At 38.4% G+C, this 24003-nt stretch overlaps 1 protein-coding gene and 1 long non-coding RNA gene across 2 annotated transcripts; one reads left to right on the top strand and one right to left on the bottom strand.

Annotated features, from left to right (window-relative positions):
- Positions 1 to 2478: 2478 nt before the first annotated feature.
- Positions 2479 to 15919, bottom strand: LOC127409936 (uncharacterized). The gene is made up of 3 exons (XR_007892062.1): positions 15823 to 15919; positions 6859 to 6939; positions 2479 to 3300 (listed from the first exon to the last, which is right to left on the bottom strand). It is a non-coding gene; the product is annotated as an uncharacterized LOC127409936 (long non-coding RNA).
- On the top strand, positions 15514 to 22074 carry LOC127409890 (exocyst complex component 8-like). The gene is made up of 2 exons (XM_051644842.1): positions 15514 to 17680; positions 20850 to 22074. The coding sequence occupies exon 1, from the start codon at positions 15601 to 15603 to the stop codon at positions 17653 to 17655; it is 2055 nt and encodes a 684-aa protein (XP_051500802.1). The 5' UTR covers positions 15514 to 15600; the 3' UTR covers positions 17656 to 17680; positions 20850 to 22074.
- The last annotated feature ends 1929 nt before the right edge of the window (positions 22075 to 24003 follow it).

Below are 24003 nucleotides of genomic sequence, written 5' to 3'. Positions count from 1 at the left end.
CAACAAAATAAATAGCTTTCTTCATGTGTGCGACTCAGATTCTCTCCATCTGTCTGGCATTCCGCCGGCCTTTTAAAGCCCGTCTCCACAGTCACTGAAATGAAACACAGGTGTTTAGTGTCAGTAATCACCAGGTGATGGCTTTTACCACTTCCTCTCTCCCCACTGACAGACACACGACCACATCCCCCTCCACATACACAAACACACACACACACACACACACACACACACAAACACTTTTGTTTAAGAAAACAATAAGAAAAAAGAAAAGTATTAATGAGCCACGGTCATTTTAATATCCTTCATAAACAGCAGAATACCTGCTTATAATAACAGACCAGTCTGATGTGTGTAGAGGTGTGTGTGGTTATGTTGTATTATTTGCCTGTATTAAATAAATAAAAGAAAGAAATAATAAGAAGAAAATCCCATTTGTTCAATAGCTGGAACTTGAGACTTACTGCATCAATGACTATAGGGATATCTCTTGCTTTAGACCTCTATATCACCTCCTTCTCTATCACCTTTTTTTTTTTTTTTTGCTCAAGATGGCACCGAGTATGGCTGCTGCGATGCAAGCTCCGACCTAATGTTGCAGTTTTTTGTTTGTTTTGTCTACAATTCTTATGTTTTTTTGTCTTGGATGTTGTCTGCCTTATTGTCTACGATAGACAAACACTTTTGGACATTGGTTCTGCAGTAGCACACCGAAAACCAGACTTTAAATACCTCATTGCTGACCCCGTTTACAAACACGACAGCGGAGCCCTTTGTCTGGGCAGCCCGGCCGCGGAAATGTATCCGGAAAAGGGGAAGGAGAGCTGGCGTTCTCGTCAGACTAAGACGTCGCGCAAATCAACCCCCACTACCCAGCATTCTACTGGCAAATGTTCAGTCTCTGGACAACAATCTCTTCGAGCTGAGAGTGCGGATCTTTTTCCAATGAGAGACGAGGGACTGCTGCATTATCTGCCTTACGGAAACTTGGATGTCTGCGGAGATTCCAGACTCAGCCATCGAACCCATGGTGTTCTCCGTGCACCGAGCGGACAGAGCGAAAGACCTCTTAGGTAAAAGCAGAGGTGGTGATCAACAAATCCTGGTTTGATCAGAGGAACGTACATTCTATCAAGTCTATCTGCTCTCCTGATCTGGAATTTGTCATGCTTCTGTGTCGACCATTCTGGCTACCAAGGGAATTCACAGCGGTCATTATCACAGCTGTGTAGATCCCGCCACAAGCCGACACAGACCGGGCACTCAAGGAACTGTATGGGAGTACAAGTGAGCAGGAAACCGCGCACCCTGAGGCCGCGTTCATTGTGACTGGGGACTTTAACAAAGCCAACTTCAAGTCAATAGCACCAAAATACTACCAACACATCAGTTTCAACACACGAAGGGACCGGGATTTGGACCATTGCTACTCTCCCTTCCGGGATGGCTACAAATCCCTCCCCCACCCACCTTTTGGCAAATCGGACCACTCTTCCATTCTGCTTCTGCCCGCTTACAGGCAGAAACTGAAACAGGAAGCACCCGCCCTCAGAACAATCCAGTGATGGTCAGACCAATCAGATTCTATGCTACAAGACTGTTTTGATCACGTGGACTGGGAGATGTTCCGGTCCGCCTCTGATGACGACATCGAAGTCTATGCTGATAGTGTAACGTGTTTCATCAGGAAGTGCATAGATGACGTTATGCTGACCAAAACAGTACGGATCTACCCTAACCAGAAACCATGGATTAATAGCGATACTGACTCTAGAAGCATGTGTCAGGGAATTAATATCATCACAGACTTCAAAGGGACTAAAAACTCCTGCCTCTCTCCCGGATGAGCTAAATAATTGTTATGCTCGTTTCGAGGGAAATAACACCGCACTCATGGAGAGAGCTCTCGCGGCTGAAGCTACAGAGGTTAGTTCACTCTCTGTCTCTGTAGCAGATGTAACCCGATCCTTCCGATGGGTGAATATCCGTAAAGCCACGGGTCCAGACGGCATTCCAGGCTGCGTCATCAGAGCGTGCACGAACCAACTGGCTGGTGTTTTTACGGACATTTTCAACCTTTCCCTCTCCTTGTCTGTGGTCCCCACATGCTTTAAAACATCCACCATTGTGCCTGTACCAAAGCAATCCAAAATTACTTGCTTAAATGACTGGCGTCCTGTTGCTCTGACCCCCATCATCAGCAAATGCTTTGAGAGGCTAATCAGAGATTACATCTGCTCTGTGCTGCCTCTCTCTCTAGAACCATTGCAGGTTGCTTACCGCAACAACCGCTCCACTGATGATGCCATTGCATCTACAATACACACTGCTCTCTCCCACCTGGAAAAAAGGAACACATATGTGAGAATGCTGTTTGTAGACTACAGCTCAGCATTCAACACCATAGTGCCCTCCAAGCTTGATGAGAAACTCCGGGCTCTGGGCTTAAGGAGCTCGCTGTGCAGCTGGATCCTGGACTTCCTGTCAAGCAGATGCCAGGTGGTTAGAATGGGCAGCAACATCTCCTCATTACTGACCCTCAACACTGGAGCCCCGCAGGGCTGTGTTCTCAGCCCACTACTGTATTCCCTGTACACACATGACTGTGTGGCAACACATAGCTCCAATGCCATCATTAAGTTTGCTGATGATACGACGGTGGTAGGTCTGATCACTGACAATGATGAAACGGCCTACAGAGAGGAGGTGCACACTCTGACATGCTATTGCTGACAGTGTATTTTTATTGTATACAGTCTTCTTATTTTGTGTATAATGTATATTATTTTTATTGTATACAGTCTTCTTATTTTGTGTATTCTGTATATTGTATATTATTAGGTGTATATTGTGTTGTGTAACAGATGTGTAAACTGTGTTATGTGTAAATTAGATGTTTATTGTAATTGTCATACAGCTATGTTGCTTGGAACCACACCCAAGACTTTCACCCACTGTTGCACTTGTGTATATGGTTGAGTGACAATAAAGGGATTTGATTTTGATTTGATTTAAAAGAGAGAGAAAAAAGTGTGAGAAATAAACATGAGTTGTGTTGTGCAGCTTAAATTCATCACTGTTTTCTATCTAACAACTGTTAAAAATATGACTTCAGTTTTGTGCTTATGTTCAAACAGCTGGCCTGAGAGACTGTTTTGAATGCAAGGGAGAGGGAATATATTCCACATGCCTTGGTTGTTTTCAGTAACAAGTCTTCTCTCCCTTGACCTGGTCCCACCACAAGGCTGTGCAGTCTCGGTAGCCATTTTTCTATCTCTTCCACTGCATTAGGACTGTCCCCTGATACACAAACACACACACGTGTTATGAGGACTCTCCATAGACATAATTATTTTTATACTGTACGAACCATAGATTCTATCCCCTAACCCTAACCTTACCCCTAAACCTAACCCTCACAAAAAAATGTTCTGCATTTTTACATTTTCCACAAAAAAAAAATAAAAAAAAAAACATTGTTTAGTATGTTTTTAAGCAATCTGAATTATGAGGACACCAGAAATGCCCTCATAAACCACATTTATAGCATATTACCTTTGTAATTACCAGTTTGTAACCTAAAAATATCTCCTCGTAAACCACCCAAACCCGCCCCGATTTACATATTTGCAAAAACGTGGAAGAGAGCTTGTCTGGGTTATTGTTGGTGGGGTATGGTATTTGCACTCCACTACTCTTACAATATACAATTTTGGTATTTTTATGAAGCCTGTAAGCATATATACATCAAGATGGCACCGCGGATGGCCACCTCGGTGTGGAGCGCTCCTATTGTTTTGTTGTTTTTGTTTGTTTGTCCTGTGTTTAGTAATCTTTTTCCAGTCAGTTTTACCAGAGACAAACTGCTGAACATTCGACAGCTTATACCAGACAGTCTTTTCCCAGTTTTTGAATATTCAGACGTTTTGCTGGACATTTTAGTTGGAGACGCGGCTTTGTTGTTCAGGAGATGCAGGCGAGGGAGACGAGCCAGTGAGCTGTTCAAACTCCGTTGGGGCGGCTTTCGAACAGCGCTGCCGGGCATTCGTCTTGCGAATCTTCGCTCTCTTCCTAACAAATCGGACGAACTACATCTCCTCACCCATACAAACAAGGACTTTTCAACCTCTGCTGCCTTGTGCTTCACAGAAACCTGGCTGAGTGAAGCCATTCTGGACAGCGCATTACATCTGCCGGGCTTTCAGCTGTTCAGAGCAGATCGCATCGCGGAGTTAACGGGGAAATCGAGAGGCGGTGGAACATGCTTTTACATCAATGAAAGTTGGTGTACAGATGTAACAATGTTAAAGAGGATGTGCTGTCCTAATTTGGAAGTGCTCTTTATTAACTGTAAGCCTTTCTATTCGCCGCGGGAATCTTCCTCGTTTATTCTGGTGAGTGTGTATATCGCGCCAAACGCGTTTTAATGCGGCGCTGCAACAGCTGGCTGATCAAATCACAGACACGGAACAACAATACCCGGACTCAGTTATTATTATTCTTGGGGATTTTAACAAAGCAAATCTCACACGTGAACTGCCCAAATACAAACAGCACATTACATGCCCCACCAGAGAAAAGAACATACTGGATCATTGCTACACAATAAAGGATGCATATCGCTCTGTCCCTAGAGCAGCTTTGGGACTCTCTAATCACTGTCTGGTTCATCTTCCTCCAACATACAGGCAGAAATAAAAATCAACCAAGCCAGTAGTAAGGAATGTAAAGAGATGGACCAATGAAGCAGAGCTGGAACTACAAGCCTGCTTCGATTGCACAGATTGGAGTGTTTTTGAGGCTGCAGCCACAGACCTGGACGAGCTCACAGATACTGTTACATCATATATCAGTTTCTGTGAGGATATGTGCATTCCTACTAGGACTTATTTAAAGTTCAATAACGACAAACCATGGTTTACAGCAGAGCTCAAGCAGCTTCGTCAGGCCAAAGAGGATGCTTACAGGGGTGGGGATAAAGTCTTGTACAATCAAGCCAGGAACATACTGAACAAGGAAATCAGAGTGGCTGAAAGAAGATACTCTGAGAAGCTGAAAAACAAGTTTTCAGCTAACGACCCTGCATCAGTGTGGAGTGGCATGAAACAACTCACAAATTACAGGACTCCTACCCCCAACCCTGTGGTGGACCAACAACTGGCTGACGACCTGAATGTGTTCTACTGCAGATTTGAAAGGCCCAATCTCACACCCCGCACCCATTCTGACCTTCACTTCACACAAACACCAACACTTCCTGCAACCCCCCTCTTTCCCCTCCTGCTACTCAACTTGCACTTAAGATCTGTGAAGATGTGAGCCACGTCTTTCGGAAACAAAAGCCGAGGAAAGCTTCAGGCCCAGATGGCGTCTCACCAGCGTGTCTTCGATCCTGTGCTAACCAGCTGGCCCCCATCTTCACACAGATCTTCAACAGATCACTGGAGCAGTGTGAAGTCCCATGCTGCTTAAAATGCTCAATCATTATTCCTGTCCCAAAAAAACAAAAATCACAGGACTTATTGACTACAGGCCTGTTGCCCTGACTTCTGTTGTCATGAAATCATTTGAGAGACTGGTGTTGGCCCACCTGAAGAACATCACTGGACCCTTTCTAGATCCCCTTCAATTTGCTTATTGAGCAAACAGGTCTGTGGATGATGCAGTCAACATTATATCCTGCAACATCTGGACAGACCAGGGTCATATGCAAGGATCCTTTTTGTGGACTTCAGTTCGGCTTTCAACACCATCATCCCAGCTATACTCCAGAATAAATTACACCAACTCTCTGTTCCCTTGTCTATCTGTCAGTGGATTACCAGCTTTCTGACGGACAGGCAGCAGCTTGTGAGACAGGGGAAACTCACTTCCAGCACCTGTACAATCAGCACTGGTGCCCCCCAGGGATGTGTGCTCTCCCCACTTCTCTTCTCCCTCTACACCAATGACTGCATCGCCAAGGACACCTCTGTCAAGCTCCTGAAGTTTGCAGACGACACCACTGTCATCGGCCTCATCCGAGATGACGATGAGTCTGCATACAGAAGGGAGGTTGAACAGCTGGCTGTCTGGTGCAGTCAAAACAACCTTGAGCTGAACATGCTCAAAACGGTGGAGATGATTGTGGACTTTAGGAGGAACACCCCAACACTGACCCCCCTCACCATTCTAAACAGCACTGTGGTAGCAGTGGAGTCATTCAGGTTCCTGGGCACTACCATCTCACAGGACCTGAAGAGGGAGACACACATTGACTCCACTGTGAAAAAGGCCCAGCAGAGGTTGTACTTCCTTTGCCAGTTGAGGAATTTCAACCTGCCACAGGTGTTGCTGATACAGTTCTACTCAGCAGTCATTGAGTCTGTCCTCTGCACCTTCAATAACTGTCTGGTTTGGTTCAGCTACAAAATCAGACATCAGAAAACTATAAAGGATAGTTCGGACATTTACACTGTACATAACAGATTTGTATTTGCACTGCACATAACAGATAACAGATTTGTATTAGATTGCACTACGTATGTATATGTGTGTGTCTGTGTGTGTATGTACGTATGTGTATAACTATTTTTTATTATTATCTATGTCTTGCTGCTCTTTTTGTATTGTTTTATATTGTTGTACACTGGAAGCTCCTGTCATCAAGCATACTTGGCAATAAAGCTGATTCTGATTCTGATATACAGCTGCCAGTTTATTAGGTACACCGAGCTAAAACTAATACAGTCTACCAGTTCTGCAATAAATCCTACCTTCATGAAGGTTATAATGTTCAGTTTTTGTTGTTTAAAGGCCTTGATTCAACTCTATGATTGTTTTGGAGGATACAGAGGGCTGTTTCTGACAGTTACATACCTTATTGATTATTGGATCATTTGTAGATAACTGGCTTGCTAGGACATCAAAATCAGTCTCCCATGGTTTCACATGTCAGCTCTTCAACAGAAAAATATGTAAAGTAATTAGCTATCTGCAGTTATACTTTCTTTTTACAATGATCATCCATATTTATGCTGCTGATCTTATCACCCTGTCACTGATGCACTGTCTAACAAACGATGTGTGTAATGACTGAATTAACCAAGGAACAACCTTACTAGATACAAGCTAGCCATGTTATCTAGTTGAGCTAGAGCCATTCATTGAAATCAGGTGTACTAATACGGTACGTCCTTGTACTAAGTATTGCTAACTTTAACAACAAATCTAAATCACTAAAGATAAACTTTGTATGTTAACGAATGCCAATAACTGCAATTAATTTGAGGTAAATGTAGGCAACTGACATATGGTTATGGTAGGTAATGAAGTGTTACTCACATTAGCTAACTGCAATTAGAATCCAACTAGCTATTATCTAACGATAAACATTAACTAGAGCTGGATACATAAAATACCACTATTGACTAGATTCATGAGGTCAGCTAATGCATTAAAATGTCAAAAAATGCAGTCATTACATCAACATACCAGCGAGTGTGCTTGAGAAACACTGAAATGAATGGTATTGGTTGCCCCATGACACGCGTCCCTTCCACATTCTCCAATTTCAGCAGAAGTCTATGGCAGTGTCGCAACTCTCTTTTTCAATGACAGTTTACAAGTGCCACTTCAAACAAAGGTTTGTCTCAATTTTTCTCATATACAACCATGTCCTGTAACATTGTAAAAGCGAAAAAAGCCCATTTTAGAGTGCAAGTCCTGGTAACAATATGTTTGTCACATATCAGTAGCTTTCTAGCTAATAGGATTCCAACACCTGGCCTTTGTTTCAGGTCAGCATTATAGTCTTCTACTTCAATCTTTACTTAGTTTCTAGACTAAAATTCCTGTCTACACAATGGGAAACATTTGTTTGTGTAGTCAAAGCATGAGTACAGTTCTTAATATTGTAGTATCCAATAGGGCTAGGCAGAATGCCAATATATATCATGGCGATGGAATAAAGTGTCAATTGATAGAAATGTTTCTATATCGTGGTATGCAAATATCTGTGCATGCAATGCTCCACTTGGCTGAAGGTGAGACTGATAGTGAGAGAGACGTAAAAACAAATACAGAGATAGATGAACAAACAGAATGCAGGACAATTCAGAAACAAGTCAAACGCAGGAGGAATATATTTTTGCACTAAATGATAAGGTCTCACGTTATTGGATGAGAGCCCTGTTTATGAGGCATGTACACAGCGCGAGCCTCAGCTGCTGTTAATTAATTGTCATTGACACCTTCAGGTTTTCCTACCGAAAGTTCTCCCGCAAGCACGGAGAGAGAAGCGATCACAATTACATCAGGTATTAATAAATAACACCTTTGTCAACAGTGCATTTATATCAAGTAGACTATATAGTTACCAAAATGCTTTCCAGTATCTAATGGAAGACAAAATCCAAAACAAAACAATGATTGAGAGCTTAGCTTCAGAATCAAAGCAGATGCTTATATTCAAATAGAAAAGCCTATTTGTGCTTGTACTGAAAAGCAATGCAGAGTAAATAAAACAAATCAAATATTATTTTTCAATATTTATTGATAAAGTTTTTCATTGTAATGGACATGACAGGCTTCTATTAGGCTACATTGGGCATTATTTTAAATAAAAAAGGAACTTTGTTTTTTAATCACTTCCATCAAAATGTATAGGCTATATTCCATATCATACATTTCATTATTGACCAAAAATTTTAATACTATTATCATATACTTTATTGCTTATATCGCCCACCCCATCACATGGTTCTTTAACCTTTTATTCTCCCCAGGAAAAAATATTATATTGTGATATATACCATTACCGTGATATAGAATTTTGGTCATATCGCCCACCCCTACCCAAACACCTGGCACTGTTGTATCCTTTCTCACAGTCAGAATCTGTTAATTCTTGGGCTCATATAACACAATAAGAGTATCCAAACCTTACTGCATTGTTTTGCATTTTTTATTTAGATAAATAAAAAGCATTAATGCAGAAGAACAGCAGCACAGCTAGAAGTGCCTTTACAAAACCAGAATCATGATAACAGACATACCATAAATACCTTTATATTAGGGTTTGTACAAGATCTGCTGTTGTAAGAATTGGTTTCCACGATGTGTAAATGTATATAAAAATGTTTTTTTTTTTTGTTTTTTTGTTTTTTCAATAAGGCAATACATTTTAATTCTATGAAATACTATTTCAGATTCAGATAATGATCATTGACTTTTCAGATCTTCCCCCTTGCTTTGCCCGTCAACTTCAAGCACTGACTCACCTGCTCCAAAACTCTGTGGGTCCAGCTCCAATACAGGATACATTTTAAAATGTATAATATGCTCCTTTATTGTTCTCTGATGTGAAGTCAGACTTAAGTAATATTTACATGTATTCAAATTCAAATGCAATAAACATTTAGCAAAATAATTTACATTGTCTTCTGTTGGCTGCACTTATAATTGTTCACCCAAAAATGAAAATTGTCATTATTTGCTCACCCTCATGTTGTTTCAAACCCATATGATCTATTTTCTCCCCTGTAGAACACAAATTGTAAATGTTGACATTGCTTTTATTCCCATGTAATTAAAGTGAATGGGGACTAAGGCTGCCAGTCTCTATAAATACTGCTTAATATTTCCTTTCTTGGGACGTGAGTAAATGATGATAGCTTTCATATTGCGTGAACTATCCCTTTAAATTTGAAGATTTTTCATTCAGCATTTTACCAAGGCATTTGAATTTAGTAAGGTTTTAAGAATAAAAATTACTCATGCAAGTCCGGTGGTTGAAAAGGTATTAAATTTACAGTTGAAGTCATTAAAACTCATTTTTTTAACCACTCCACAGATTTCATATTAGCAGACTATAGTTTTGGTAAGTCGTTTAGGACATCTATTTTGTGCATGACACAAGTAATTTTTCCAACAATTGTTTACAGACATATTGTTTCACTTTTAATTGACTATATCACAATTCCAGTAGGTCAGAAGTTTACATACACTAAGTTAACTGTGCCTTTAAGCAGCTTGGAAAATTCCAGAAAATGATGTCAAGACTTTAGGCAATTAGCTTCTGATAGGCTAATTGGAGTCAACTGGAGGTGTAACTGTGGATGTATTTTAAGGCCTACCTTCAAACTCAGTGCCTCTTTGCTTGACATCATGGGAAAATATCAAGAAATCAGCCAAAACCTTAGAAAAAAAAAAAAAAAAAAAAAAACTGTGGACCTTCACAAGTCTGGTTAATCCTTGGGAGCAATTTCCAAATGCCTGAAGGTACCATGTTCATCTGTACAAACAATAGTATGCAAGTATTAACACCATGGGACCAAGCAGCCATCATACCGCTCAGGAAGGATACGCATTCTGTCTCCTAGAGATTAATGTACTTTGGTGCGAAAAGTGCAAATCAATCCCAGAACAACAGCAAAGGACCTTGTGAAGATGCTGGAGGAAACAGGTAGACAGGTATCTATATCCACAGTAAAACAAGTCCTATATCAACATAACCTGAAAGGCTGCTCAGCAAGGAAGAAGCCACAGCTCCAAAACCACCATCAAAAAGCCAGACTACAGTTTGCAATTTCACATGGGGACAAAGATCTTACTTTTTGGGGAAATGTCCTCTGGTCTGATGAAACAAAAATGGATCTGTTTGGCCATAATGACCATCGTTATGTTTGGAGGAAAAAGGGAGAGGCTTGCAAGCCGAAGAACACCATCCCAAGCATGAAGCACGGGGGTGGCAGCATCATGTTGTGGGGGTGCTTTGCTGCAAGAGGGACAGGTGCACTTCACAAAATAGATGGCATCATGAGGAAGAAAAATTATGTGGATATATTGAAGTAACATATCAAGACATCAGCCAGGAAGATAAAGCTCATCACAAATGGGTCTTCCAAATGGACAATGACCCCATGTAGGGCTGAAATTATTAGTCACCATTATCGATAACGTCGACAATAAAAAATTGTCGACAAAATTTTTTGTTGTCGAATAGTCGTTTGATCTCATTTAACATAACTGAAACTCTAATGATGACGCGCAAGAGGAGCACTGCAGTTCGCGCCTGAATGAGGAGAGGAAGAATTACACAGTTCACAGTCCAGATGCACTCTAAACTTTCCAAACAGCTTCAGAAGATGTAGATCGCAAAGTTTGAGGGAATTATAATGCAAAAATACAATAAGTAAATACAGAAGCACTCTCGTTGTGGAATAAGTGTAGCTGGAGCTGCTGCTGAAGCAAAACTTGCATGTCGAATGTTTTTAAAGGAAACATCCCGGCATTACATCTTAAATGCAGTTATATTTAATGTGTTATAGCTTTACTAATGTTCAAATAATGCGGAAGCAGATCATGTAAAAAACTACAAACTCCAAAACTGGCATTTCTCTGTGCGGACATTGCCTCTTCTATGAGTTGTGCGAATGTCCCGATCTAATTGAAACTGCACCCGGCTGATGTACACTCTGTCAAGAGACACTCATCCCTTGAGCACGCACTTGCTGCTGCTAGATTATAACATGATGGCTTGTGACTTATTGAATCATAATATATGCATCACTGTGCATTTCTTATTGTGAAGAAAATTGGCAATACGCAGCTTTATTAATACGAGAGAGTTTATTTTTTTGTGAGTTAAAGATGGATTGAAGTGAACAGAAAGGTGAGAGAGGGTAGTCTGCCCCATTACACACTGTAACAAAATACGTTTTTGATTTGTTTTGGCTTTTTTTCCAATATAAATATATAAAACTCCTTTAAAACAACGTAAATTTTCTTTAGCAACTATACTGCAGAATAATTTTTTTTTTTTTTTATCTGAGAATGTTGAATATAAAATTAAAAATATAAATATTTTAAATTATCTAAAAATCCTTTAAAAAAGATGCATTCATCTGAGAAACAGCATATAAGATATTTAGACTTGCTTTTAGATCTTCAATATAAGTAATAATTTTGTCTTTACTGCACTCGCAGAAGTATAACCAAGTGAAGAAAATACACTTATATTTAAGATGAACATAATATAATATAATATTCCTCTTAAAGCAAGTCTAAATATCTTATATGTTGCTTCTCAAGTAAATGTATCTTGTTTTAAGGATTTTTAGACAATTTTAAATGGAAAAAAAGACAAAAACACTTGATAACAATAGGATTTTTTGCAGTGAATTTCTTTACTGAATTAAAGTATTTTTTTCCTGTAATGCAGTGAATGCCATTTAGAGGTATTTTTAAAAGATAATTTTGTCCTCTTTATTGTTAGTAAGCAAGTTTAATACAACCTTTTAAGTCAGGGCATAAGCTTAATAATTGGTTAAGAGCTAATGATTAATCGTTGCAATAATCGCAGAATAGTCGAATAATTGTTCTAATAATCATTAGATTAATTGATTATCAAAATAATCATTAGTTGCAGCCCTAACCCCAAGCATACCTCCAAAGTTGTGGCAAAATGGCTTAAGGACAACAAAGTCAAGGTTTTGGAGTGGCCATCACAAAGCCCTGACCTCAATCCGATAGAAAATTTGTGGGCAGAACTGAAAAAGTGTGTGTGAGCAAGGAGGCCTATAACCCTGACTCAGTTACACCAGTTCTGTCTGGAGGAATGGGCCAAAATTCCAGCAACTTATTGTGATAAGACCCAAGTTAAACAACTCAAAGGCAAATCTACCAAATACTAACAAAGTGTATGTAAACTTCTGACCCACTGGGAATGTGATGAAAGAAATAAAAGCTGAAATAAATCATTCTCTCTACTATTATTCTGACATTTCACATTCTTAAAATAAAGTAGTGATCCTAACTGTCCTAACACAAGGAATATTTTGTACGATTAAATGTCAGGAATTGTGAAAAACTTACTTTAAATGTATTTGGCTAAGGTGTATGTAAACTTCTGACTTCAACTGTATATTCACATATACAACATGTGACACTCATAGCTAATAAATGCAGGTGCATATCTGCAACTTAATATCCAATAAAAAATGGGAGAAAAATGCTTGCACACTGCTCACCTTTCAGTTTAAAGACAATGTTTTGACTCTAAATTAGTCTGTCAGGTCAAACAAAATGAAATGTTTAATTTTTTTCTGTTTGTGTTGAAACAATGTCCTTAAACTGGAACATTAGTAGTGTACCAGCATTTTTCCCCATTTCCCATTAGATACTGGAAACCGTTTTTGTTAACTATATAGTCTACTTGATATAAATGCACTGTTGACTGTTTATTAATTCCTGATGTAATTGCGATCGCTTCTCTCTCCGTGCTTGCGGGAGAACAGTCGGTAGGAAAACTTTAAGGTGTCAATGGTAATTAATTAACAGAAGCTGAGGCACGCGCTGTGTACACATGCCTCATAAAAATAAACTTGCCGTAAATGTGTGCACACCGTCTGAACACTCTTGACTGTGCGTACGCACTCTTCTACTGGTGTGTGTGAATTGGTGACTCCAGCTGGACAAATAATGAACTGAACAGACTGATTATAACTCTGATTTTCATTTAATTCACATTTAGAATAAAAAAAAACTATGTAGTTAAGCACTTGAAACAGAAGTAATCGTTAAGCCAATAGAAGGCTATATTATTTGTATGTAACTAATTAAAAAGGCATTACAATATAAGCTGTAAAAGGGAAATATTGGTTTGGGATGTGCTGCGTTTGGAGAACTTTCCCGTGTCATCATAGAGAAGGAATATACAGTAACTAAAAATGACAGCGAAGATTTCTTAGCTTGAGATATTTTCTGTTCTATTACAGTCATGTACTGAGATAAGTACAGCATTTGGATAAAGATGATCTGTAATGTGATGCGCACTTTACTGACTGACTGACTTGAAATGGCTCAGTAAAATGGACAGTTGCTATAAGACAGGCACTGCTGGCCACATTCAGTAGTCGAACAGATCATTGGAGAGACATGTCTCATCAGAAACAGTATTGTACAGCTGCAAACAGGTACAGCAATGCATAAAAAATGCTCATCAAATGTGCTGCCTGCTCCATTTCATCCTGACCCTCATCGCAATGAAACCCCCGTTCTAGTCTAATAAAAACATTATGAAAAGTAAATTTGCTGTTCAGCTGTTTAAATATATATATATATATATATATATATATATATATATATATATATATATATATATATATATATATATATATATATATATATATATATATAATATATAAAATACCAGTCAAATTTAAAATCTTAGTAGTTCCGATGATGTCAGACAATGATGCGCATAGAATTTTTATAATTTTCATTTTGTTTCCAGTACTAAATATTTAACTTCTCAATAAAAACACACTTAAAACGATTTAAAAAGTTTTCTGAGAAGCAAAATTGCTTAGGTTAGATACATTTTTTTACCAAGGGATATTCAAGATACATTCTTCGGAAACAAGTTCATATCTTAATAAATAATGTTTCTCCATGGTGCATCATCTAACCTTTGGGCACATGTGACATTTACAGCCTTATCTCTTATAATACAGTTTCTCGTACCATTAAACGCAGTAATTACATGTCTGGATGGTGAAATGCATATGGTAATTGTATGCAGATGAGGATATGCATAGTAAAAACAGGCGTTGTACACTCCATATATGGTTATTTTGAGGAGGAGACGGGGTGGGGAATGAATCACGTGCATGTAAGCACAATCTTCCGCTAGCTGGGATTTATTAAGGGATATGCGCAGGTTCTGGTGTACGTATGGTTTTATAAATCTGAATTATTTTGTGCGTAGGCAAAATCTGACTTTTGTGCTTACGAATAATTTTAGGAAGAAATCTAAGCAGAGTTTTACATATGAGGCCCCTGGTGTTGGAATCCTATTAGCTAGAAAGCTACTGACATGTGACACAAACATATTGTTACCAGGACTTGCACTCTAAAATAGGCTTTTTTCGCCTTTTACAATGTGACAGGACATTATACTTGGTTGTATATGAGAAAAATGTAGACAAACATTTGATTCTTTCTGCTGATCTCAGATGCTATTTGTTTGAAGTAAACTTCTTGTAAACTGCATGCCGAGTGACCTTGTGAATAAACCATGCCCCGCCTGATTGTACATCTGTAAAATGAGACCGCCGTCTAGTGGTTACAAGTTACAAAGGCTTTGTGAAAGGCAAAACCAGTGGAAAGGAAGTCTCAAAATTCAAATAAATGAAACAGAAAACACACAAAAAGACATCAATGAATGCACGCATGTCATTTGATCCACAAATGCACAAATATTCATTTGGTTGCATACACAGACTGTTTATTTATTTGTACAAAAGGGAATATTTGTATTCACAAATATGTCTCTATTTGTACAAATAGGTGCACATTCATTTAATTCGGAATTTCACAGACACAAGTTGAAAGGCATTTGTGTGTGGAGAGTAAGATGCATGTATGACATTTATCGAATTGATGGATAAGTGTTTACGCATTTGTGAATAATTTTGATACTATATTCTTCCCATATCAGACGGGCTCTGGCAGCGTTTCGTGTAGCGGAAGTGAGCCGCTCTGCAGCTGAATCGTAATGACAGCCTGATTTTCGCGCAGTTTTCCTGATACCTTTTCTGTAGCAATACAATTTCAAGAATGGCAGACACGGGGAATCGTTTGCGTAAATTGCTGGAATCCCCTAATTTTGACCCTCAATTTTACGTAAAGCAGCTCTCGCAGCAGTCTGATGGTGACCGAGATTTACAAGAGCACCGTCAGAAAATACAAACACTAGCGGACGAAACAGCGCAAAATCTTAAGAAAAATGTCTACAAAAACTACAGACAGTTTATAGAGACGGCTAAAGAGATTTCATACCTGGAAAGTGAGATGTATCAGCTTAGCCACATTCTCACTGAGCAGAAGAGTATAATGGAGAGCATTACACAGTCTCTCCTATCCACAGATAAGGATGAAACAGCCAAAGAAATGCTGGCAGCCTTCCCTAAAGAAACAGAAGAGGTGAAACAAAGAACCCTAACCACACTTCTGGAAAAAGTGGAGGGATGCAAGAGCATTATGGAAACCCCAGGCAAATATCTTGTCTATAATGGCGATCTGTTGGAGTATGATGCAGACAACATGTCACAGATTCAAAAAGTCCATGCGTTTCTGATGAACGATTGCCTGCTCATCGCAACATGGCTGGCAAACAGACGTGGATCTGTTAAATACAAGTACAATGCCTTGTATGATCTGGAAAGCTTTGCTGTTGTTAATGTAAAAGACAACCCTCCGATGAAAGACATGTTCAAAATCCTCATGTTCCCAGAGAGCCGCATCTTTAAAGCCGAGAACAGCAAGATCAAGAAGGAGTGGCTGGAGATCCTGGAAGAAACAAAGAAAAACAAAGTGTCAAAAGACATGCACAAAAAGGAAGAGGAGGTGCCGATGTCCCCGGTCAGCCAGGAAGTCTCCACAAATCCGTTCGAAGAGGACGAGCCTCTGGATTCAGATGAGCTAGTGGATTTGAGCCCCGAATGGATCCAGGAGCTGCCTGAGGACCTGGACGTGTGCAATGCTCAGAGAGACTTTGAGAGTGCTGTTGATCTCCTGGATAAGCTGAACGAATATCTAAAGGAGCAGCCGGTAAGTCTGCGGGTAAAGGAGCTGAGAGGCAAGGTGGATGAACGTGTTCGACAGTTGACAGAGGTGTTAGTGTTTGAACTCTCTCCTGATCGCTCTCTCCGCGGTGGACCCAAAGCCACGCGCCGAGCTGTCTCCCAACTCATTCGCCTGGGCCAGTCCACCAAGGCCTGTGATCTCTTTTTAAAAAACAGAGCGGCGGCGGTTCAAACTGCCATCCGGCAACTTCGTATTGAGGGTGCCACACTACTTTACATCCAAAAACTCTGCAACATCTTCTTCACCAGCTTACTTGAGACTGCCAGGGAGTTTGAGACAGATTTTGCAGGCAACACTGGCTGTTACTCAGCGTTTGTGGTCTGGTCTCGTTCTGTGATGAAACTGTTTGTTGACGCCTTCAGGAAGCAGGTGTTCGACAGCAAAGAGTGCTTGTCGACGGCAGCAGAATGCGTTAAGTTTGCCAGTGAGCATTGCAAGCAGTTGAGCGAGATCGGCCTGGATCTTACCTTCATTTTACAGTTGCTACTGGTGAAAGACATCAGAGCAGCTCTCCAAAGCCAGAAAGACATCATCATAGAGGCCACCAAGCACCGTAACTCTGAGGAGATGTGGCATAGAATGAACCTGATGACTCCAGAGGCTTTGGCAAAACTCAAGGATGAAATGCGAAGCTGCGGGATCGGCAGCTTCGCCCAGTACACAGGAGAAGACTGCTGGGTCAACCTGAGCTACACCGTTGTGGCCTTCACCAAGCAGATGATGGCATTCCTGGAGGAGGGGTTGAAGCTGTACTTTCCCGAGCTGCACATGGTGTTTCTGGAGAGCCTGAGGGAGATCATACTGGTAGCCATACAGCTTGTGGACTACAGCCTGCGCTGTGAGCAGGAGACTGAGAAAAAGGCCTTCATTCTCCAGAATGCATCGTTCTTGCATGAAACGGTGCTGCCTGTTGTGGAGAGGAGGTTTGAGGAAGGAGTGGGCAAACCAGCCAAACAGCTGCAAGATCTAAGAAAAAGCTCTAGGGACGTCATGGTCAACCCCGACAGCACCACGTCTTTTGTTTAACAGAGACCGAAATGAAGATTGATCAGTAAGACTTCTAATGCACCACCAAAGAGGTCTTACTGTATACCACTCATAATATTAAATGTATTAATTGGCGCTTTGAAGAGTGTGCATGTGTTGATTCTTAAGTCGTTTTTAATGAACGCTATATTATTAAACCAAATTGAAATTAATATTGCAATACCCGTACATCTGTTACAGTTTAAAGGAAAAGTTCACCCAAAAATGAAAATACTGTCATCATTTACTCACCCTCATGTTGTTCCAAACCTTTATAACTTTCTTCTGTGGAACTAGGGATCGGTGATAATAGGTGATAATTTTATCCATTTCATATATTTAACAACTTTTAAATAAGCAAATATAAAACATCTCACACAACCAATTATTATTAATTTCACATTTAGCTTTGTCCATATGTAGTGTGAAATAAGTGTGATCCGCCCATCTTTACGTAGAACACAAAAGGTGATATTAGGCAGGAAAAAGTTATATGAAAGTGAAGCTGTCATTCTGCATCTCCTTGTGCACTCCACAGAAGACAGACAGTCAACGGATTTGGAAGAACAATGAGGGTGAGTAAACAGTGACAGAATTTTTCATTCTTCTTGAGTAAAATATCCTTTTAAAAACCTAAAACATTTGTCATTTCAATCAAGCAAAAATAAAAGAGGTAGAATTCTGTTTTTTTTTTCTTTTATTTAAAATAACAGCTGCATTAAAATCCCGTGATGTAAACATAGAACAAATGAATAAGTTGTGTTCATTTCATTTATACTTTAATTATTGTGCCCCTTGGTATACTCGGAATAGTTCAAGAAAAGTAAGACTATGAAAATCTCAAAGCCACACTGTTAACAATAATGTGTTGAAAACACAACATACCCCTTTCATCTTTTCCTTATTACTGCTGTTTTGGTTTTCTGCCAAACTACATATCCTTGAACAAATATCCAAAAGTTCTTTTTTGAACCATGCTTTTGTTGTTTTAACCCTCCTGACATATACTGTTGCTTTTTCTAAAGAATGGACGACAAAAAGGAAAAGGTTTGTCGTTCTGTTATTTACTATTTTAAACAAGAACTTTAATGCATCAGGTAAATCGTTCTCACTTCATTATTTTATGTAGTCTGGTGCTCACTTATTGTAGATATTCAAAACATTTTGGATGCTGGTTTTTCGGTAACATAATCCTGTGGTTTATGACAAGAGTTAATTTTCTCTTGGCAGAGCCCCAGTGTAATCTCACGAATCAGTCTGGCTTTGTGAACAACACGGCATAGTTAAATTATTCCGCGTGTGAGAGTGCAACAGTATCTGCATCTCTGATCGCCAAAACCAAAAAATCTCGATACTAATTTGAAAAACAAAAGTTTTTATGATTTATTTGTCCTCTTCTGTCCTTTTTTCTTATATATACTGTAGGTCTAAATATAGCCTGCTACAACCCAGCAAACGGCAGTGGAAACAATGAAATGTGGTTTTCTACAAGTTCACCACTGAAAGTAACATTTTTATTATTTATAAATTGTTGTATAATTATATAAAGAATAAGTAATAGGCCTCATTAAAATTCCAGCAAACACAGAACGTTAGTGTACGGTTCATTTTTGTTTTTTACTACTAACCTTGGAACATTCTTTAAAGATTTTGTATTTTAAAACCCTAAACTAACCTTTGCAGAATGTTGCAGATGCTGATAAAAACATTATAAAGTTGTGTGTGTGTGTACTGCAAATGTACATGAAATATTACATTTTATATAATATACTAGCATAATATTAGCAGCGAAATATTTATATAAATATGATAATTTCCCCATTAACAGCCAATTGTGGTAATATCAGATATCGTGTGACGTGGGTAGGTAATGCTGATGAACGTGATGAAGAGTCCATTAATTCTGTGCTGTAATTAGGATATGAGGGCTGGATAGATTGCAAGCTTGTCCCAATTATTTATGGCCGCTCACAGAAATGTGTTACTTGTCCACATTTCAGTTGTCAGCTGGTTGCTATGACAATAGACCTTTTTCACACTCAGGGTTTTGGAACGCGGAAGTAAACGTTTGTAGGGTAAACTTCGAAAGCAGTGAATGGGAGATCACAGCAAATATTATTTTAACTTACCCATTTGCTCCAAGACCAAAAGAAAAAATCCACTATTACGTTTGAATGACTTTCCAGAAGAGGAAACAAATAGAGAGCGGTGGATTAAGCAAGTCAAATGGGAGAAGATGCCAAATTTACTGTCACTCTTTCAGCAGATGTAATCGAAAGCCCCTCGCAGCTGTGGTAATTAGTTTTTTATAACTAATTGCAGGGTAATATAACAATAAGCATTATGTTATAAATTTACACTCAATATTTCAAAAATGTATAATATAAAAAAAACTGCGAGATTTACACTGCTAAATAAGGCGGAAACGCGTCATCACAGTCTGTGAAAAAGGTCTTGAAGGGGCTGCATGTGTATACACTGTGGCTATCTCGTTTCGAAGGCTGCGTCCTCCGGAGGTCGCATACGTCATCGAGGTTGTCTCGTTTCAGAAAAGCGAGTAGGACACTCCGAATGCAGCCTTCGAATAAGACCTTAGGCAGAACCGCTCACCGGCAGGTGCATGCCAGTTAGAAATCTGTCCGACTTGCTGTGATGTCATGATGACATATGTCAAAAAAGTCCTGCGAGAGTTGTAGCGGGCAGGCGGCGCAGTTGCTTTTTCCGAGCTGTGCACGATGGGAAATGACTTGCTGACTACACAGCTTAATGCTTATTGGCTTGAACAACCGTGATTTTTCGTTATCTTCTAAAATGTTTGATTTTTATCTCTAATATCATGTTTTTATGTGTATAAATTATATGTGAATATTCCTAACACTGACAGTGCGATCTTTGAATGGGATATGTGATTTGTATCATATTTCTGAAAAATCTGAAATACGTGTCTTTATTAAACTATAAATGGATGGAAAGACAGGTCTTATTGGCGAAAACAAATAACAGGTACATTGAGTGCCTTTTTCATCATATTTATTTTCATTTTAAAACAACATAATTTAAATTATATCCACTTTATCAGCAACAGAGCATGAACGTGAATCCCGCGATATCTGCCTTTGATCTCGTAGATGTCTGATCCACTACGAGAAGTGAGAAATGTCTGACTTGACAGCTCTTATTTCACTCCTCCTCAGACTGCAGCCGTCTACTCTCGTCTACTTTCAAGGCAAGGCGTTTGGCATCTCGAACAAGCCTCTTCTTTTACAGGAATTCGGAAGTTGCATGAGCAGTATCCTTTGTGTATCCACAATTCTTTGCAACAATGGAAATGAACATCATTTGTCTAAATAAAATGTTATCTAATAGCTGACTAACAGTGTACATACTATTTGAAGACCATTTCTCAAAAAATAAAGATTTATTTCTGTAAGTAATGCTGTGATTATTCCAATATAAAGCACAGATAGGGTGAAAATGTATGTTTGTAAATTAATAACCATGACAACAAAGCTTGTTTGTGAAAAGTTTGATAACTTAATAGGTAGCTTATTAACTGAAAAAGGGCACTGCAACAAAAAATTAATACCACGCAGTTTTTCAAAAATAAAATTAGGGAAAATATTCCACATTGAATCAGCATTTTTTATATATCTTTTTAACCAATTCAACTTTATAACATGGTTAAACAGTGCAAGTCAACAACGTTCAGTCCTCCATCATTAATACTATTTTTTAAGACCTCTTTTTTAATTTGATGTGGTTTGATTTTCCATATAAAATTTTATAATATTTTATCTAGTAGAGAACATGATGATTTAGGACAATCCACTACAGTGAAGATATATAAAGCTCTTGATAGACCTTCCACTTTGGACAACTAAACCACTAAGAGATAAATCTCTTGCAAGCCATGAATTGAATTTCTTTTTAATTGTTTATATCATGGGGTTTAAGTTGATATTTGTAAGGGCCAAATTTTAATTTAAGTTTATTTTTCTCCTAAATAATTAATTACATCTTTAATCTGAATTCCATAAATGACTGATCGATCTATAATTTTTAACACCAATACTTCACATTTAGAAATGTTAAGATAAAGACCAGAAACTTGGGAAAAGTTGTTAATAATTTTTAATACATTGGGAATTTCACGTTGATCTTTTAAAATATTGTGGTATCGTCTGCAAATTGGGACATTTTTACTTCTTTATCTGTAATTCGAATACCTTTCAGAACATTATTTTGATTAACTATTGAGATTAGGATCTGTGTAATTAGCAAAAATAAAAAGCAGGATATGGGGCAACCCTGTCTAATACCTCTCTGAATTGAGATTTTTTGTGTTGTTCCATGTAAGAGTTTAACACAGCTGTTTCCTCCTATGTAAAGAGTTTTAATGGCATTAATAAAATAATTACTATAATCCCAAAACTGTAATGTACTAAATATGAAACTATGACTAACAGTGTCAAAGGCTTTTTGGAAGTCTAAAAACAGAATAAGAGAGGGATCAAGTCAATGACTAATCAAGTTATTGTACTCAATCAAATCCATAACTGACCTAACATTATTTGATATATGATGCCCCTTCATAAACCCTGATTGGCATTCATCAATCAATTCATCAAGACCATACTTAAGTCATTTTGCTAATACTGATGCCAAGACTTTATAATCATTATTTAATAAAGTGATCGGGCACCAGTTATCAATTAGAAGAGTGTCTTTTTGGGGTTTTGGAATTAGAGTAATAACACCCTCTCTCATTGATGGTGGAAGCTCTCCCTTAACAAAGGATTCTTCATAAACTGCCAATAAGAATTTAGAAATAGGGTCACAAAAGACTTTGTACAGTTCCGAGGTCAATCCATCACTACCAGAAGACTATTTTTTAGTTTATTAATACCAATTTTAACTTCTTCCAATGTTATTTTACCAGAACAGTTAAGATTACAGTTATTACTAACAGGTTTTACTGATTTAATATAAATTAAAATAGGTAGGGGGGTCTAGCAAATTTGAGTCTTTTTCATATAATTTAGCACAAAAATGAGAAGCGATCACATTTGTATCCTCACATGCTACACCATCAATTTTTATTTTCTTGATTGCATTTACCCTTCTTTTTTTCAAGATTGAAAAAAAATATTTGCTATTTTTTTTTCTCACTTTTCTAACCACTCTTTTCTAGACCTAATAAAAGCTCCTTTAGATTTTTTGTTAAGCTTACTTTGAAGTCTTTCCAGGGAGGTCTGGTCTTCTACAGTATATGTTCCTTTTTCTGTTAAGTCATTGATTTCCCTAGAAATCTTAATTATATCCACCCTTTATTTTATTTGTTTACCATATGCCCTAACAACACAACGTATTTTGTATTTCAGGTATTCCTACTGTTTTCCAAATTCTTGATTAATAACAGCGGAAGACCAATGTTTCTGAATAACCCTCTCTATGGTAGATCTCAAGTCATCATATTTAAGTAATGAGTTGTTTCACTTCCAGTACCCACCACTAAATTTATGATCCTGATGCCCAAACAAAGACATTTTTTGCCAATAACTTTATGGTCAGTTAAAACCGCAGGTGAAATATATGATTTTTAAAACAGAGGATTCTAAACTCAAAGAAACCAACCAACGATCAATTTGTGACTGCAAAGAAAATTTTTTGTTATTCCATGTAAACAGTTGGTGGTCGGATTCTTATCAAGCAAGTCTAAGGAATTGCTAAAACATACAAGATTACTTAAATTACTGTTCATCTTAGGGGAATATCTATCTATACTGCTATTCATAACCATGTTAAATTCACCAACAATGATCAATTTTGCATTAGGATGATTCCTCGTTGCTGAGTTTACGTACCTTTCAGTTTCATCTAGTAACAAAGTATTTGCATCCTTTGAACAAACCCCATATACATTAACAATAATAAACTGACAGTCATTTATATCAATCAATAACATCATCCAATGATCCTTAGAGTCCTCCATGCTCCACAAACATTTCACTTTGAAATTATGTAACAAAATCGCAACTCCGGCTGAGTGGTTTGATCCATGCACAAACCACATCTCAACTCCCCACTGGTTTTTCCAAAACTGAAAATCCGCTGGGCACGAATGAGTTTCTTGAATGAAAATTAAATAACTTTTGCACTCTTTGCAAAAAAGAAAGTTTCTTGACCAAGTTTTGTAATTAACATTTTTATTGATTCATATGTATATGACAGTAGAAAAAACTCAACACATATATAAAGAATCAACATTTTACATTTAAACCCTACTAATACAATCCCACCCTGACCCCTAACGAACACCCCTGTGGTCCCACATAATACACACACAAT

This window comes from Myxocyprinus asiaticus, chromosome 19 (assembly GCF_019703515.2).
Source record: "Myxocyprinus asiaticus isolate MX2 ecotype Aquarium Trade chromosome 19, UBuf_Myxa_2, whole genome shotgun sequence".
Taxonomy (NCBI): Eukaryota; Metazoa; Chordata; class Actinopteri; order Cypriniformes; family Catostomidae; genus Myxocyprinus; species Myxocyprinus asiaticus.
This window is presented reverse-complemented; position numbering and strand designations above follow the sequence as displayed.